Genomic DNA, 15,104 nt, shown 5'->3' with positions numbered 1-15,104 from the left:
TTTTAAATGTGTACAATCATTCCACATTCATTACACAATGTTACTGCCAAGTTAAGATATGATGTATTCATTAAAAGGTTTCTGGCTTATCAAGGGCTCTTTGGTTACAGATCACTGCTTGCAGCAATTCTTCATGTGCCTGATGTTAGTCATTTTGAGTTAATGTGCTCTGTCTGCATGAGAAGAAAATCAACTCCTTACCCAACTTCCTGCATTAACAGTTACAGGTCAGATCACCCAGAAGCCAGAGGGCACCTCAGTGAAGCTTTGACTGAAGACACAGGAGTTGGGACCAGTGTAGCTGGAAGTCCTCTCCCACTGACCACAGGGAACGAGAGTCTTGATATCACAATAGTTAAGCATTTACAGTACTGTACACAGCTCATTCAGGTACAACTGCTTTTGGGTTATATTTTTATTATAATATTCCTAGAGGCATTTGTGTGCCAGCTACTTACGGTTTAAATTGGCTGATGAATTTAGTACTGGGTGAAAGCAAGGCAGGAGTACTGCTAGACTGAACCAATTGAGGGGCTGGCTGACACCAAGAAAGCTTCTGCAAATGTAGCTCTTCTAATGTGCCTCAGTCGTGACCTGCCAGACCTCTGTTATGCCAGTCCCGGCCCTCTTCTGAGCTGAGCACAAGACTTGCAACTATAGGGCAGTTGTGACATGAACTACTGGTGTCCACTACAGAAAGTGCAGACCGCTCAATTCACTTTCCCATTGGACCCAAATCCCGGCACTGATCCTGCCACTGACTTCCACTCCACACTCAGAGCAGCTGCAGGTCAGCCTTGTTATGTGACTTAGGCTTTCCAGACCTGACATGGAAGCCCATACATTCACTGTTAACTCTAGCTAAACCCCAGGCCATTGGAAGTCAACCAAGATGAGTGTGTTTTTTAAAAGCAAAAGGTATTTTGGGTATAAAAAACAAGATGATTCTTTAAATGCAGGAACTGTAAAATGCTACCTTTGCTTTGAACTCTGTGTGAAGCACAGTGGAATGTTGCACTGAAGTCCAGTCTCTGTGTGAACCAAGTCTGGATAGTTATACATTCCAGGAAGTTTTCCCTCCCTAACCAAAGTAAAAACTTGTCCCAGGATCTTCTGCTTCCTGAAGGGTGCCTCCTTTGGAGAACATCAGTGTTTTTCTATTGTATTGGAATACTGTATACTGGAGCCTCATTTACTGCATTAGGCTCTTCATTCCCACACAGACACAGTTAACATCTATTTCCAGTGGCCACAGGCTCACTTTGCTAGAATGGAAATCAAGTCCTGCTTCTATCATCTTGCTGATTTAGAGAGCTAAATCCCAGCCATATAGAATAAGGAAGAGTATTGGGCTCAATACAGGAGTAACTGCATGAAATTCTATAGGCTGCACATGTTATGCAGGTGGCCAGACTAGATGATCTAATGCTCTGCCCTAGTCTTAAACTCTATGGAAGGAGTTAGGTGCCTAAAGCAGCACTTTGCTATTTAAATGAGTATTTAGGTATTTCAGTATAGGCATAAAAATTGGGCCCCTAAGAAACAGTGAGCAACAACTGTGAAACGTACACACACAGAAGCTTTAAGGAGATACTATGCAGTAGAACCTAAAGAGTTGAACCACCAGAGTTTAAAAACTGACCAACTACACACCTTATTTGGAACCGGAAGTACAGAATCAGGCAGCAGCAGAGACCCCCCCCAAAAAGCAAATACGGTACACTGTGTTAAATGTAAACTATTTTAAAAAAGGGAAATGAGTATTTTTCTTCTGCATAGTAAAGTTTCAAAGGTGTATTAAGTCAATATTCAACTGTAAACTTTTGAAAGAACCATAATGTTTTGTTCAGTTATGAACAATCTCCATTCCTGAGGTGTCCTGTAGAACCTCTGAGTTACAAACAACCAGTGTCTCACTGCAGTTCTTAGATTAAAAATATCTGTATTCAGATCAGACTATTTCAGCAAGATGAAACGTCTTCAGGACTCTTAGTAGGGTTCAGTAATTTTTTTTTTTTTACCCTTGTTTTATTAGCAAATTGTGTTCTCCAGTAAAACTCCATTTGTTGTAAGAAACCTCCTGGATAAACTGTCCAAGGAGATCGTAGTAGTGGAGAATCTTGCAGAGATCAGCAGTGAGAACATGGGGAACATCATCTCTGTAACTGAAGGTAAGCAACAGTAAGGGGGTTTGCTCTTTGGAAAGGGTGTGTGTTTGTGTGTGTGTGTGTTCCTAAGCAGTGATTTGTCTCACTTTTAGTAAATTCCATTGCACTAAAGGTTGACACACACAGTTGCAAATGCAAATGGACAGTGTCTGGTTGATCAGTCAACGGATGGTGGCAGGAGACGTCAGGCAGGGCTAAGGTAGGATATCCAGAAAGGCAAGGGGAGAAGGGAGAGATGCTCACTATTTCCAATGTGCCTCCTTTCCTCTACCACACACAAAAAAGCAGATGGCTGCCGTAGTAAAGGACATTGCCAAAGCAACTGGTGTGGGGTCTCCTCTGAGGAGCCAGATTCTTCCTCCACCTCTCCTTGTCCAGAATGCTGAGATTATTTGGGGGAGCTCTAGTTTACAGGATCCGAGGAATGACACCATCTCTGAATCGTTTGTCTAGGAGACTACTTTTAATTACCATTATTGACTAACACTTAGCAGCTCTGTAGCATCTTTAAAAAGTTTTACAAATATTATTAATCCTCACAAGCACTGTGGACTAGGCAAATATTGTTAGCATTATTCTGCTGAGCAAGAAACAGAGGCAAAGCACTTAGGTGAGTTGCCCTAAAAGGAGTATGCGCCAGAGCCAGGTTTAGAAATCTGGAGTTTGTGGTTCCCAGTCCTGTGTTCACCCTGTTACCTCACATCTCTTTGGTACTTAATGGTAATTGAATAACTATTTTCCAGTTCCCAATACTGGATCAGAAGCAAGCTTGCTTTCATCATTTTGGGAAGCCAAAACACCTTAAAAGCTCTAAGAGCTGGCACTTCCTGTGCATTGGGAAGTTGACTACTCAGCAGTGGGGTGGGAACAAGTATTTATCTACCCTTATGTTTTTGTTATACTAACACACAGGGCCGGCTCCAGACCCCAGCACGCCACAGGCACGTCTGCGGGAGGTACACCGGAGCCGCGGGACCGGCGACCGCTAGAGCGCCCCCCGCGGCGTGCCGCCCTGCTTGGGGCGGCGGAAATCCTAGAGCCGCCCCTGCTAACACAGCAATCTGATCTCTGCAATTTTGTTTCACTGGTTTTGTTTTTCCTCCCCAGCAATTCCAGAATTTCATAAAAAGTTATCACTGCTGTCTTTCTGGACTAAGTGCACGGGTCCCACAGGAGTGTATCATACCTCTACAGACAAGATGATAAAACAGCTGGATGTCACTTTTGCCACAGCTGTGAATGAAGAGTGCCCAGGACTTGCAGAAACAGGTAGATTCTTCAAAAAACAAAATTTCTACCCATAAGTCAAGGTGGATCTGGCAGAATCTGTCTTGTAGTGGGCTTCTGAAAAATGCCAATATGCGGAGACCAAGTTTTGCTCATCTTCAGTTACAACTCTTCAGTCCCACAGAAGTCAACTGGGATGTGGTTCAAAAACCTTACCTGAGAGTAACTGATTTAAATGTTTGGGTTTTTTTGCCACAACTTGTAAAGCCAGAAGATTTTGCCCAAAATAGTAAACCTAAAGAAATTAACTGTTTTAAAGTCCACATGATTATTTTAAATATATATATATATATATATATATATATATATATATATATATATGACTAGTCAGATATTAGGGGGAAATTCTCTATTTGCACCGCCCAGGTCATTCTCTTGCCTGTTCTGCCTGCCAAATTCACACTGACGTCAATAGAAGCTTTGCGTATGAACATAAAATAGCAAAAGATCCATGCTCCAGGCCAACTCCTGCCCCTAGGCAATTTCATTGACTTCAGTGGTATTACAGAGGTGCAACTGGGCACAACATTTGGTCCTCTATTTAATAATGCACTATCAGGTGGAGAGAAAGGATAGTCTAATGGACAAGGTGGTGCATTGGCTTCAAGAGTTTCAATTGCTGGCACAGCCACAGACAGCCTGTGTGATGTAGGGCAAGTCAAACCGGTCAGTCCTCCTTCTGGAAGTTGGCAATAGCTCTTTCCCTACCTCACACAGTTTCATCAGGATAGAATCTATTAATGATTGTGAGGAGCTCAGATATTACACATATGAGGACCAGACAGAGGACAATGTTGTCCTTAGTGAAGATTAGAAATGCTGATGCTGAGAGGTGTCTTTTCTTTTTTAAGTTCTACCTTTCTTTCATGTTTTAAAGTGTCAAACCAAGTTAATTGCAGTGTTTTCTCTGCCTAAAGTTTTTTGCTCTTGTTAATACAATGTTCCTTTGTCTTTTCCTGCTGCACGTAGTATTCAGAATCCTGCTGTCTCAGATCCTCGACCGAACAGAACCAGTCTTCTCATCCAGTCTGCCCTCTGAAATCCTAACAGTTTTTCAGTATTACAATTATTTTGCCAGCAACGGTGTTAGCGACCTTGGAAGCTATTTGTTGCAACTTGCAAAAGAAGGTAGAGTGTTTAAGTTCTGGCTGGAAGAAGGGAAATGTATCAAGGTGCTTTTGAGCAGCAGATAAAACAATTCAGCCCTTGGGCTGATTTTTCATTAACTAACAGGGAAAAGAGGGAAACAACTGCCTTGGGTGTTTGAATAGGATTGCAGTGGCACGTGTATACGGAAGAAAGGGGCGGGTATGTCCAACTGACACTGCCGCCTCCCCTCCATGCTCATGAGTATTAAAAACAAGTGTGTAGAAAGAACTAATGTTTTGGGGCTGGATGGTACTGTTGGTTTGGTCCCAAAATTTGGAAGGTGCTGAGTGCCCATAGCTTTTACTGATTTCAGTCTCTTTGTGCCCATCATCCCTTTTGAACCGATCTCATGAAGTGCCGAGCCTCTCTTGAGAAGTGCTGAGGAAGTTGAGCAAACTCTTTGCCTTGCCAGAGGTGCTCAGCACTTCAGAAGACCTGGCCCTGTGAACTCAACAGGGCAACAGACACTTGGCACTCGTTGGGACTCAGCCCATCATGCTCTAGACTTTCGCTCCTGGAGACGTGAATTTCAGTTGTTAATCTAGTGCATCTGAAATGGAGTTTGATGGACTCCTCCTAGTCCCCTGTTCTACATGACACAGTAGCACATCTTGGCATAGCTGCCAGCTTTTACTCAACAGATAGGAGAGATGTTCAGTACTGAGGCATGTTAGCAGGGGCTGTCAGCAGAGATGGACATAAGTGGGCAGGAAAAACTGGCACATAATGTCCGTGGTACCAATATATAGCAGAGGAGAAGATCTGACTCAAAGCAAGGCCTCCCCACATAGTGCTTCCATGGGGCTGTGTGGAGAAGCTTGCACAACGCCTGCTCTCAATGTGGCTGGCTGAAGCCAATGCTATTAGACACTCACTCATGAGTCTAGTCACTTTTCTAAAACAAAACAAAAACTAATAACCCAATATAACATCACTATTACTATAATCAGATATCTGTGTCCAGTGTAAATGCTACTCAAGACATGTGGTCTTAGATACAGAACATGCCTAAGGAAAACATGCCTCAAACTCAACTCTCCCCGTAAGATATTAAGTTTCCCTTGCTACAATCACTGATTAGAACTTGAGTTTTCTAGCTGCAGTAAGATTTGATTATTTCACTTTGGGCTGGGAATAAGATACCTAACATTCCATTTAGCACATCCACACATGTTACTCCTGTTGAGAATGTATGCCAGTTCTCAGCAAGAATATCTGGGATACACAGCCCAAAAATCAAAACACTCCAAGTCAGAGCATTGCAATGCTGGCAACTCAATGAAGCAGGATTTTTTCACCTCCCCTTTGTGCCAGTGGATAGCTATTTTAAGTGGAAAGGAGCAACGTAATACATGGGGAGAATAAATGAACAAAAGGAGAATATTGACATCTGTTTCTTTTACATTCCAGCCTCAGTGGTTCAGAAGCTGCAGACATTAAAAGATGAAAAACTGCTACAGAATATAGCTGAGCTAACCTCCAGCAGTCTTCCACCTCAGCAGGAAGTACTGAGGTCCTTGGCTTTACTTCTGACTGAAAATAAAAATGAAATTGGCGAGGCTGTGACACTACTCTTGTCAGCTTCAGCAAAAAACAGGCATTTCAGGGAGAAGGTAGGGGACAGAGGAACAATACCTAACTGAAAAAACATACAACATAGGAGACCTATATAATCATGTTCCGGCTAATGTGTAAAGTAACTTCTCAGAGTCTTGCAGTGTTGTTGTAGCTATGTTGGTCCCAGAATATTAGAGAGACAAGGTAATGTCTTTTGACTTGATTTATGTTATTTGGACCTGAAGAAGAGCTCTGTGTAAGTGCAAAAGCTTGTCTCTCTGACCAGCAGAATTTGGTCCAATAAAAGACATTACCTCACCCATCTTGTTTCTCCAAGTCTGACATAATATACAAACATGCAGGTATGCCTGTTGATATCTGTCACAATCATATCTGGTAACTAATTTAAAACTATTTGGTTTGCATTGTATTCTCCAACCATCTATCATGTTTCTGCATTAGTGGATGTGCTGGGTTGTTTATCTGGTGATTACTGAAATGCTGCTGGGCCATTCTTCAAGCACTGCCCTTTTGGAAAGAGATGGTGGTAAGGTGGTAAGATCTGGGCAGCATCCGGATTTCTAGAGGAAAGGAATTGCTGATGACCAAACAATCAGCTTCATGGTCCCTAATTAGGTGATAAAAAGAATTTGGATCAAAGACTTTAGATAAAACATGATTTGAAATTAAGGCAGTGTAAACAAGTGAACTAAAGAGAAGGGAGAGGTAATGATTGACTTTTGTGCCTGCAATACTCTTCCCCATTTCTGCTTCTACTCCAGTGAAAGTTAATTCTTGGGTGCCCTGGTTGTGAGGAGGGGGCAGAACAGGAGGAGGGTGTGATGGGTCCAGATGGGGTGGGGACAGCAATCCAGATCAGTGAGAGGTTGCGTCACTATTTGCCCTGCAACCCAGGGTGCACCTCACAATGCTTTGCTGTTGTAGTTCCTGGGTTGCTCACAGCCAGCCTACCAGCTTGCAGGTCACAGCCTGAGTGTCTCTGGGCCGCCCAGAGGGGGGGGGGCAAGTGGGGCAATTTGCCCCAGGCCCTGCAGGGGCCCCCACAACAGTTTTTCGGGGCCCCTGGAGCAGGGTCCTTCACTCGCTCCAGGGGCCCCGGAAAACTCTCGTGGGGCCCAGGCCCCCAGAGCTTCTTCACTCCCGGTCTTCGCTGGCGGGGGGTCCTTCCTCTCCGGGACAGAAGGACCCCTCGCCGCCGAATTACCACCGAAGCGGGACCCGCCGCCGGAGTGCAGCCGGGTCTTCGGCGGTAATTCGGCGGCGTGGGGGGGGGGGTCCTTCCATTCTGGGACCCGCCGCCAAAGTGCCCCGAAGACCCGCAGTGGGAGCTGCACTTTGGCGGCGGGTCCCGCTTCGGCGGTAATTCGGCGGCGGGGGGTCCCAAAACAGAAGGACGCCCCGCCGCCGACTTACCGCCGAAGCAGGGCCCCCCGCCACCGAAGACCCCGGGCCCCCGGAATCCTCTGGGCAGCCCTGGAGTGTCTGTGTGTTAAACAGTGCTTGTTCAGTGGCTCTGACCGCAGCATCCTGTCTATAGCCCCACTCTGCCTTCCAACAGCTTTAATTACAAAACCAGCAAAGTGACCCTGACAAGCTCCCTGTCCCAAACTTCCTCCAAGTCGTGTATTGTAGAACATCCAGCCCTCTCCTGGACTGTTCAGATAAATAATAAGGTCCATTTGTTCCTCTAAAAACATAACCTACCACTTCACTGGGGTAAATACACCCTTTCATTTAATACTGCACTGAGTTAGTTCATAGTAAAACTAAAACAAACGTATGAACAATAGGTCATAGGTTGAGTGATGCCAAGTAACTGGAATAAAGTTAGAAAGGGTCACAAGCAAATGAAAGTGAAAACATGCATCTAAACTTAACAGAGTAAGGCACGGGTTTTGTTCAAGATGGTTTCTCTCACCGGTCATAATTAACTTTTTCTCAGTCAGGACCTTCTACAAAAGCATAAGGGGCTGATTTCCACAGTCTTCCTAAGTAGGCTTCTCACCTATAGTCAGTTCCAGAGACTTCAGCTGCAGCTTGGCTGAAGGACCTATCTTTCTCAGCATGCTAAGAGCTCTGGTCTCTTGTCTTTCTAGTCATGGATGCCAAAGATGGCTTCTGTCCTTGCTTATATCTTCCAAAGTTCTATGACTATTTCAAGATGCAGGATGAGCTCATAACATTATTCCCTTCCTACAGGCTTCTCATCCCCCTGTATGTAAATGGGGCTTCCATTGTTTTGATTCCACCATGCTTAATTTATCTAGAAGACAGGTGTAATAGGTTCACTACTCACTGCTGGCATACCTCCTCATGGCTAAACTGGGGATTAGTTTGCCACTGGTTGGATGCCCTTTCCGGCAGTCACTCAGCCTCACACTCCAGAAGCCAGGGTAGGAGTCTGCCTTGTGACACAGCTGCTCCCTCTTCGTGACGTGGCCCTCCAGCCAGGTCACTATAGTCCTCCCCTTCCAGGGTCTGTCAATGTCTCTCTGGATAAAGCTATTCCAGGTAGTCTTCCATCCTACGTCCAAGGCTGTGCCACTTCCCCGGTGTCTGGTTGGGGAAACTGGGCCTGCCATCTACTCCAAGTTCCAGCTCACAGACCCTATGCTCCACAACCACGGTCTACCTTCTCTCAGACCTAGGTGCTCCTTTCCTGGGCTCTGTCCTACTCCCTCCTTCTATCCTCTGGCACCTCTGGGTTTGCCACCTGTCTGAGCTTCCTTTGCTCCCCATGGCTGCTTTCCCCTGGGGCTTCTTGCCAGACCATGCAATCTCTAACATACATCTCTCCTGGCAAAGAGTAACTACAGATTTTCTGTCTGCCGCCCCCTTCTGGTGTTAGCTTTATAGAAGCCCTGCCTGTTCCTGCCCAGGTGAGCTTCATCCTTAATTAAGCATTATGGAGCCCTGGCTTCCCTCCAGGTGCAGCCTATGCAGTTAGTTGGCCCATCTAGCCTACCTTAATCCCCTGAGGTCTGGTGTGTGGGATGAACACCTCATCACAACAGATAAACAGCTCCTTTCTCTCCTGCCTGGGAGGGAACCTGTTTTTCCCCAGATTGGAAAGCCTAATATCAATGAGTATCAGTAATGCCTTATATAGTGTTAGTGCATATAATTCACATGATATTAATCACCAGCATATCATAAAAGAGCTCACTCTGTACACTTTTATAACACAGTACTATCGTATACAATCAGTTGATTCAACTGCTTATCGCTTGAAGTCCCACCCACCGTTTTTAGACTAGTAAACCTTTTGCAATGTAGTCTTTGACAAGTAAAACCCAGACCAAGCTTCCTTCTCCTGCTGGATGTCTCCTACCCCACTTCTTAGCGTGAGGTTTGCCTCCACCCTTTAACTTGATGGATCTGTTTAGGTGATATGTAAATACATTCTCATTGTCTTTCAGAATACTTTGGAAGTAACTCACAGGTAGGGAAAACATGTTCCTTTGTCTAGTGCAGACCTGTTTACCAATTCCCCTGAAATGCTTGGTTTAAACACACTTTAGTCATAAGCCTAGCGTATACCTTTACTTGTGTATGCACAAGAATATTAATCAGGCAGTTATTAGTTTTCAAATGATACCTCAGAAGGTCTGTTTTGTACTAAGATTATTATAAGAGTGTGGAGGGTGTGAATACAGAGGTGCTTAGTGTCACGGGGGAAATGACGGAATGCAAAAGAAGGGGGAAGAAAAATGCTCATTCTCCTTTTGGTCATCTTCCTCTGTCCCTCTATTCTCTCTTTCCTCAGTCTCTCTCTATTTTATCCTTCCTCATTTTCTAATTGTGCAATATCAGTGCTCTGTGCTACCTTGCTCCTCTTCTGCAATGGACAAAAAAATGTCCTCTTCTCCTAGCACAGGCCTGCTGCATTTATGTCTGGTTAACTGCTAAAGGGAAAAGGCGCCATGGTGCTTGTATCAAAACACCCTAGAATTCACTAGGAGCTGCCTGCTCTTGAGATTTGCGACTAACGCAGATTCTTGTTTGTTTAGCAGTGACTGGAACATTTCTAGAACTGAGCTGTGAACTCGGTTTAGCAGCTTCTGATAGTCATTTTCATTCTCTCTGAGTTCCAATCCAGCCTAGGTCACCAGTGACCAAAGTCATTACCACCCCTGGGCCTAGAGGGCCCACCTTGAAAAGGGAGAGAGCAGTTCAGTCTCAGTCATGACCCACTTACTTCATGTGAAATCCAGCCCAAGTTTTGTGATGTATTCATGGGAAGAGCTAGTGGTCTTGGTCCAGTTCTTAGTGAGAAAGTGTGCACATTAAAGCAATCAACAATAATTGGTGCCCTTGATGGAAGTTTCTCAGAGAGGCCAATCAATGACATACTCCATTATCATATCCAGAGCCATCCAATTACCCAATACATGATGATTTTTCCTTTTCAATCCTGTATCCACATTGTTAGGTAATTTGGTTTTGCATGTTTGGAAATGTAGCGATACATACATTACTTTCACTTTTCTCCTCAACACAGCTACAAAACATCTTAATTGGTGTACTTCTGTTTTCCAGGCTTTAATTTACTACTGTGAAGTGCTAACACAGCCTAACCTCCACCTACAGAAAGCAGCTTGCATGGCACTGAAATGCCTTCAGGTAAAATGTGATGCAATCAATTGTTGAACTTTGTTCTTGCTTTGAACTTCCATGGGAGAACAAAGTAAAGATTCTATTCAGTAGATCAGTGGTTCTCAAACTGTGGGTTGCGACCCTATTTTAATAGGGTCACCAGGGCTGGCTTAGACTTGCTGGAGCCTGGGGCTGGAGCCCAAGCCCCACCACCCAGAGCCAAAGCTCAAGGGCTTCAGCCCTGGGTGGGGGAGCTCAGGCTTCAGCTTCAGCCCTGGGCGGCGGTGCTCAGGTTACACACTCCCTGCCTGGGGCTGAAGTCCTTGGGCTTCAGATTTTCCTCTCACCCCAAGCACTGGGGCTCAGGCTTTGCCCCCCCACCACCCCACACCCAGGGCAATGGGGCTCAGGTGGGCTCACTCAGGCTTTGGTCCCCCCCTCCTGAGATCATGTAGCAATTTTTGTTGTCAGAAGGGGCTCGTGTTGCAATGAAGTTTGAGAATCCCTGCAATAGAGCCTCTTGAGCACAGAGATGCACATACAGCAAGATGCAAACAGCAGCAGCAACATGAGCATTGCTTTTTATTTTGTATTTTGTGCCCTGATATTTTACAAATGGCTTGTTGGCCTGAATTGTTTAGAATCTTGGTTTTTAAAGCAATCAGTTTCTGATGATGATTAACTATGCATTAGGCATCTGTCTCTTTGTGCCTTGATAAAAAGGATCTTATTTCTCTTAGGCGATAGAGGGTATGTCCTACATGGGGGAAAAAAAAAAGTACAGAGTCTTGGTAGAGGGGAAAAAAATTGGCTTCTTGAGCAAAATGATAATGGACATAACCAAAAAATGTAAAAGGGGGAGGGGAGAGAGAGAGAGAGATGGAGACATACTAGCTGTTCTCAATCCCTGAACCCTCATATGGTCCCTGAAGTTAGGTAGCTCCAGTAGGTGCCCCATCCAAAAAAAAAGTTATATTTCATGAGATAGAGACATTACTGAGTGGTGATCCCTCTGCCACCAGTTCTTTTTGCAGATACAGACTAACACAGCTGCTACTCTGAAACATATTTTTAACAGTGAGGCTGATTAACCATTGGAGCAAACTACCAAGAGATCAAGATTTGGGGACTTCTGGGAAGATATGGTTTAGCCAAACACAAGTTATTGGGCTAAATACAGGGGTAGCTGGGTGAAATTTAAAGGCCCATGTTATACGGGAGGTCACCCCAGATGATCTAATGGTCCCTTTAAAAATCTATGAATCTGTGAAGAACCGGCCTATAATGGAAAATGGAAACACTTGAGATTTTACTCTTAGCTGACCTCCACACCCACCCTAACCTTAGCCCTACCCCATTGTCTGGTTTTTCTGCTATTCTCCTCCTGGGGAGGAGATGGGAGTGAATGAACCAGGACAGATAGTTATGTTGCTTAATGTGCAAATGGAAAGTGCTCAGATACTACAGTGATGGGTGAAGTATATAAGAACCAGAAGAGAAGAAGAGAATCGCTATTTCGAAAAAGACATCACATTAAACTTTTAAAAAAAATAGAATGTCATCTCATATTTTGGAGCCACATAATCTATGTTCCTTTAAACACCTTCTTTCTGGGGTGATGGGACAGCACCCATCTCTGTTCCACTCATCACCACTTTCACAGTTGTAGCACCCATGGCAAGGGCAATCACAACTGTTGCTTTGTCCAAAGGTCTGAGATTTTTGCATCAGAAGTGTTACTCCTTGCTCTCTGGGAAAGTAACAAATTGAGTTCAAACACGGAGATGCAAATCACTGTTTGTATGTGTTTGGGGTGGGAGAGAGATGTGGAGAAGGAGGTTTATGTATACCCACTCAAGAATACGAATAGATAGTAACTGGTAATGTCAACACATGTTTTTTTCACTTTCTAGGCTACTGAAAGTATTAAAATGCTAGTTACGCTGTGCCAATCGGATAATGAAGAAATCAGAAAAGTAGCATCTGAAACCCTTCTCTCTCTTGGTGAGTTGTGTGTGTGGTCTATTTTACTGTTATATACAGTATCTAATTAACACAGCCAAGAAGCATACACATTTTAAGACAATAAAAATACAACTGGACCTGTAGACTCAAACAGCTTAAAAAAAAGAAAGAAAAAGAAACCAAAAGAAATTGGACCAAAATGGGGGGGGGGGGAGGGGAAATCATACAAAAAAGAGGAAGAAGAGAAGCTAAAAATGGTTGAGAAGGCACTGACCCTAACAGAAATACCTTGCTGGCAACCTGGACGACAAATATTAAAAATTCCATAAAGGCCTACCCTGTGCAAAGTAAAATGAGAAAAGGGGTAGGTTTTATAACTTAGTGTTTCTCAGCCTTTTTGATACCAGAGACCAGCTTGCTGCTTTTGTAAACTCTGTCAGGGAGATCTCAGGGACTGGCACCAGTCTATGGACCAGTCGTTGAGAAACCTTGATCTAACTTACATCTTCTAATGTGGCCCTATTGGTGGGGGTTTTTTCCCTACAACTCTGCCCCTTGTGCCCTCAGCCAGTAAATTACACTGACATATACTCACCATGACAAACCAGCATGTTACTAACCCCTCTATATAGCCCCAAATTTGGCCTTCTTTTCTCAAACCCAAATAGAATTAACCTTGGGACAGAAAGCAAGAGCAATCAAGTCAATCTCATTTACCTTGCAGATCAATGTATATAGGGTGGGGAAAAGTATAGAGAAAGAAAAGGGGTATTAATAACCAGAGCTCTTGGGTATGCTAGGGTTCTGCAGCCAGGGAATCCAATCCCTCCTGCTGAACTTCTTTCCAGAATCAAAGATTTAATTGTTAAGAAAATTGTATCTCTAGCCCTCGCAGCTATGAAGAAACCCTTCCAAACATGAACAGTGTGTACTGATGGTCTTTTTGAGTCTGCAGACAACTGGAAACAATAAATCTGTGAGATGTAAACTGGCCTTTTCATCTCAGCAGGGCGTTAATTGTTAACTGTTTCAATGGTGATCATTTCAGCAGGAACATCCAACCCCAGATTGCCTCCCACACCTCCTCAGAGGCCAAAAGCTTGATCTGTTCTTTGTTCAGCTGGCAAAACTTTCCTTTCCACCAGATAGCTGCTGCAATGCATTGGTACAATGTCAATTTAAAAAGCCCCAGCAGCATTCTGAAAAGTGAAAATGTGGGGAACAGCTTAAAATGTAATACAGATACTACCACCACTAGGGCTTCTGCACTGACTGGAATATTTCCATATTTCATTAAAAAAACTTTTCTTAATTTAAATGAAGCTGCAACAGAACTTCAGCTCCGCTTCCCCAGGGTCCAGACACCTTGCCACAGAGTACCCTGGGGCCACAGCTATAACGGTTATACTGGCAACCTTGTCGGGGAGCAGGGAGATTATGAGCCACAAGGAACTAGCTAAATCTTAGAGTTGATATTCTATGAAATTCACTCTGCATGCATACAGACTGTATGAGCAAATACTGTTTAGTGTAAGAGGGAGAGTGACAAACTGGGGTCCTGCCGGCAGTGCTGCTCTGTCCCCCATTATTGCTATGCTAGCTCATGAGCTGGAAGAGTGGTCACAGCCTCTTTTTTACATGTTGCAAGGAGTTAAATTCCCCTGACCCACACCAAGGTCACCCTCTGGAGGGCTATCATGAAGCTCTTTGATTTTGTGACCCTCTGCACCATAGTGATTTTCACAATAGTGTCTCTTCTCTTGTAACAGTGCACTCACTTCTCACTAACCAAGTGGCACTGGTGTACTAGTGTTTAATAAAGGAGAAACACGCTGAGGATCTGATCCAGCATTCTTTATGCACCTGAAACTGATGTTCACAGAAGTTTTGAATATGAAAGAATGCAGGATCAGGCACAGAGGGGCACATCCAGCCTCCACCTTTGTGGATGTGAAGGCCTCTTGGTTGTTAAATCTACTGGGCCAGATTAATTGGAGGTGGGGAGCAACTGTGTAGATCCCTCCATTCTGCCTCCTCATGGGGTTCAGTCAGTCATTAAGCTGGAGTAATCACTAAAAGCAGCTCTGCAGCTACTCTGTGTCAGTGGGGAAGGGGAGATTCCTTTTGCCCAGACTCTTTCCCATGGAGATACCCAGTACCTAAACCCACTATTGCAGAGCAGCTGAGTCTTTGAATGAGGCTACATGAACCACTTCAGTGAAAGTTACACAAGTTCTTCAAACACTCTTTTCAGTTTCTCACACTCACTGACAAGCTGCATGGAAACTTCTTAAAGACACCATAATAGACGCTCAACTTAAATGTATACCCCAAATTAAAAACCATAGTAAGAGAACCAAA

The 15,104-nt window shown here is 44.2% G+C and overlaps 1 protein-coding gene across 4 annotated transcripts in view; it reads left to right on the top strand.

Annotated features, from left to right (window-relative positions):
* Positions 1-15,104, top strand: part of RIPOR2 (RHO family interacting cell polarization regulator 2) — a 96,556-nt gene that overhangs the window by 75,229 nt on the left and 6,223 nt on the right. For 2 of the 4 annotated variants that reach the window (XM_039522472.1, XM_039522473.1), the window contains exons 15-21: positions 111-390; positions 2,036-2,171; positions 3,276-3,437; positions 4,425-4,583; positions 6,015-6,217; positions 10,722-10,805; positions 12,692-12,782. In XM_039522472.1, the coding sequence (XP_039378406.1) occupies positions 111-390; positions 2,036-2,171; positions 3,276-3,437; positions 4,425-4,583; positions 6,015-6,217; positions 10,722-10,805; positions 12,692-12,782 (1,115 nt within the window). Of the gene's footprint in view, positions 1-110; positions 391-2,035; positions 2,172-3,275; positions 3,438-4,424; positions 4,584-6,014; positions 6,218-10,721; positions 10,806-12,691; positions 12,783-15,104 lie in introns of those variants that run through there. The other 2 variants (XM_039522474.1, XR_005593639.1) reach the window with 2 other exon arrangements.

This window comes from Mauremys reevesii, linkage group 2 (assembly GCF_016161935.1).
Source record: "Mauremys reevesii isolate NIE-2019 linkage group 2, ASM1616193v1, whole genome shotgun sequence".
In the NCBI taxonomy this organism is placed as follows: Eukaryota; Metazoa; Chordata; order Testudines; family Geoemydidae; genus Mauremys; species Mauremys reevesii.
The sequence above is the reverse complement of the archived record's forward strand: the minus strand, read 5'-3'. Positions and strand labels throughout refer to the sequence as shown.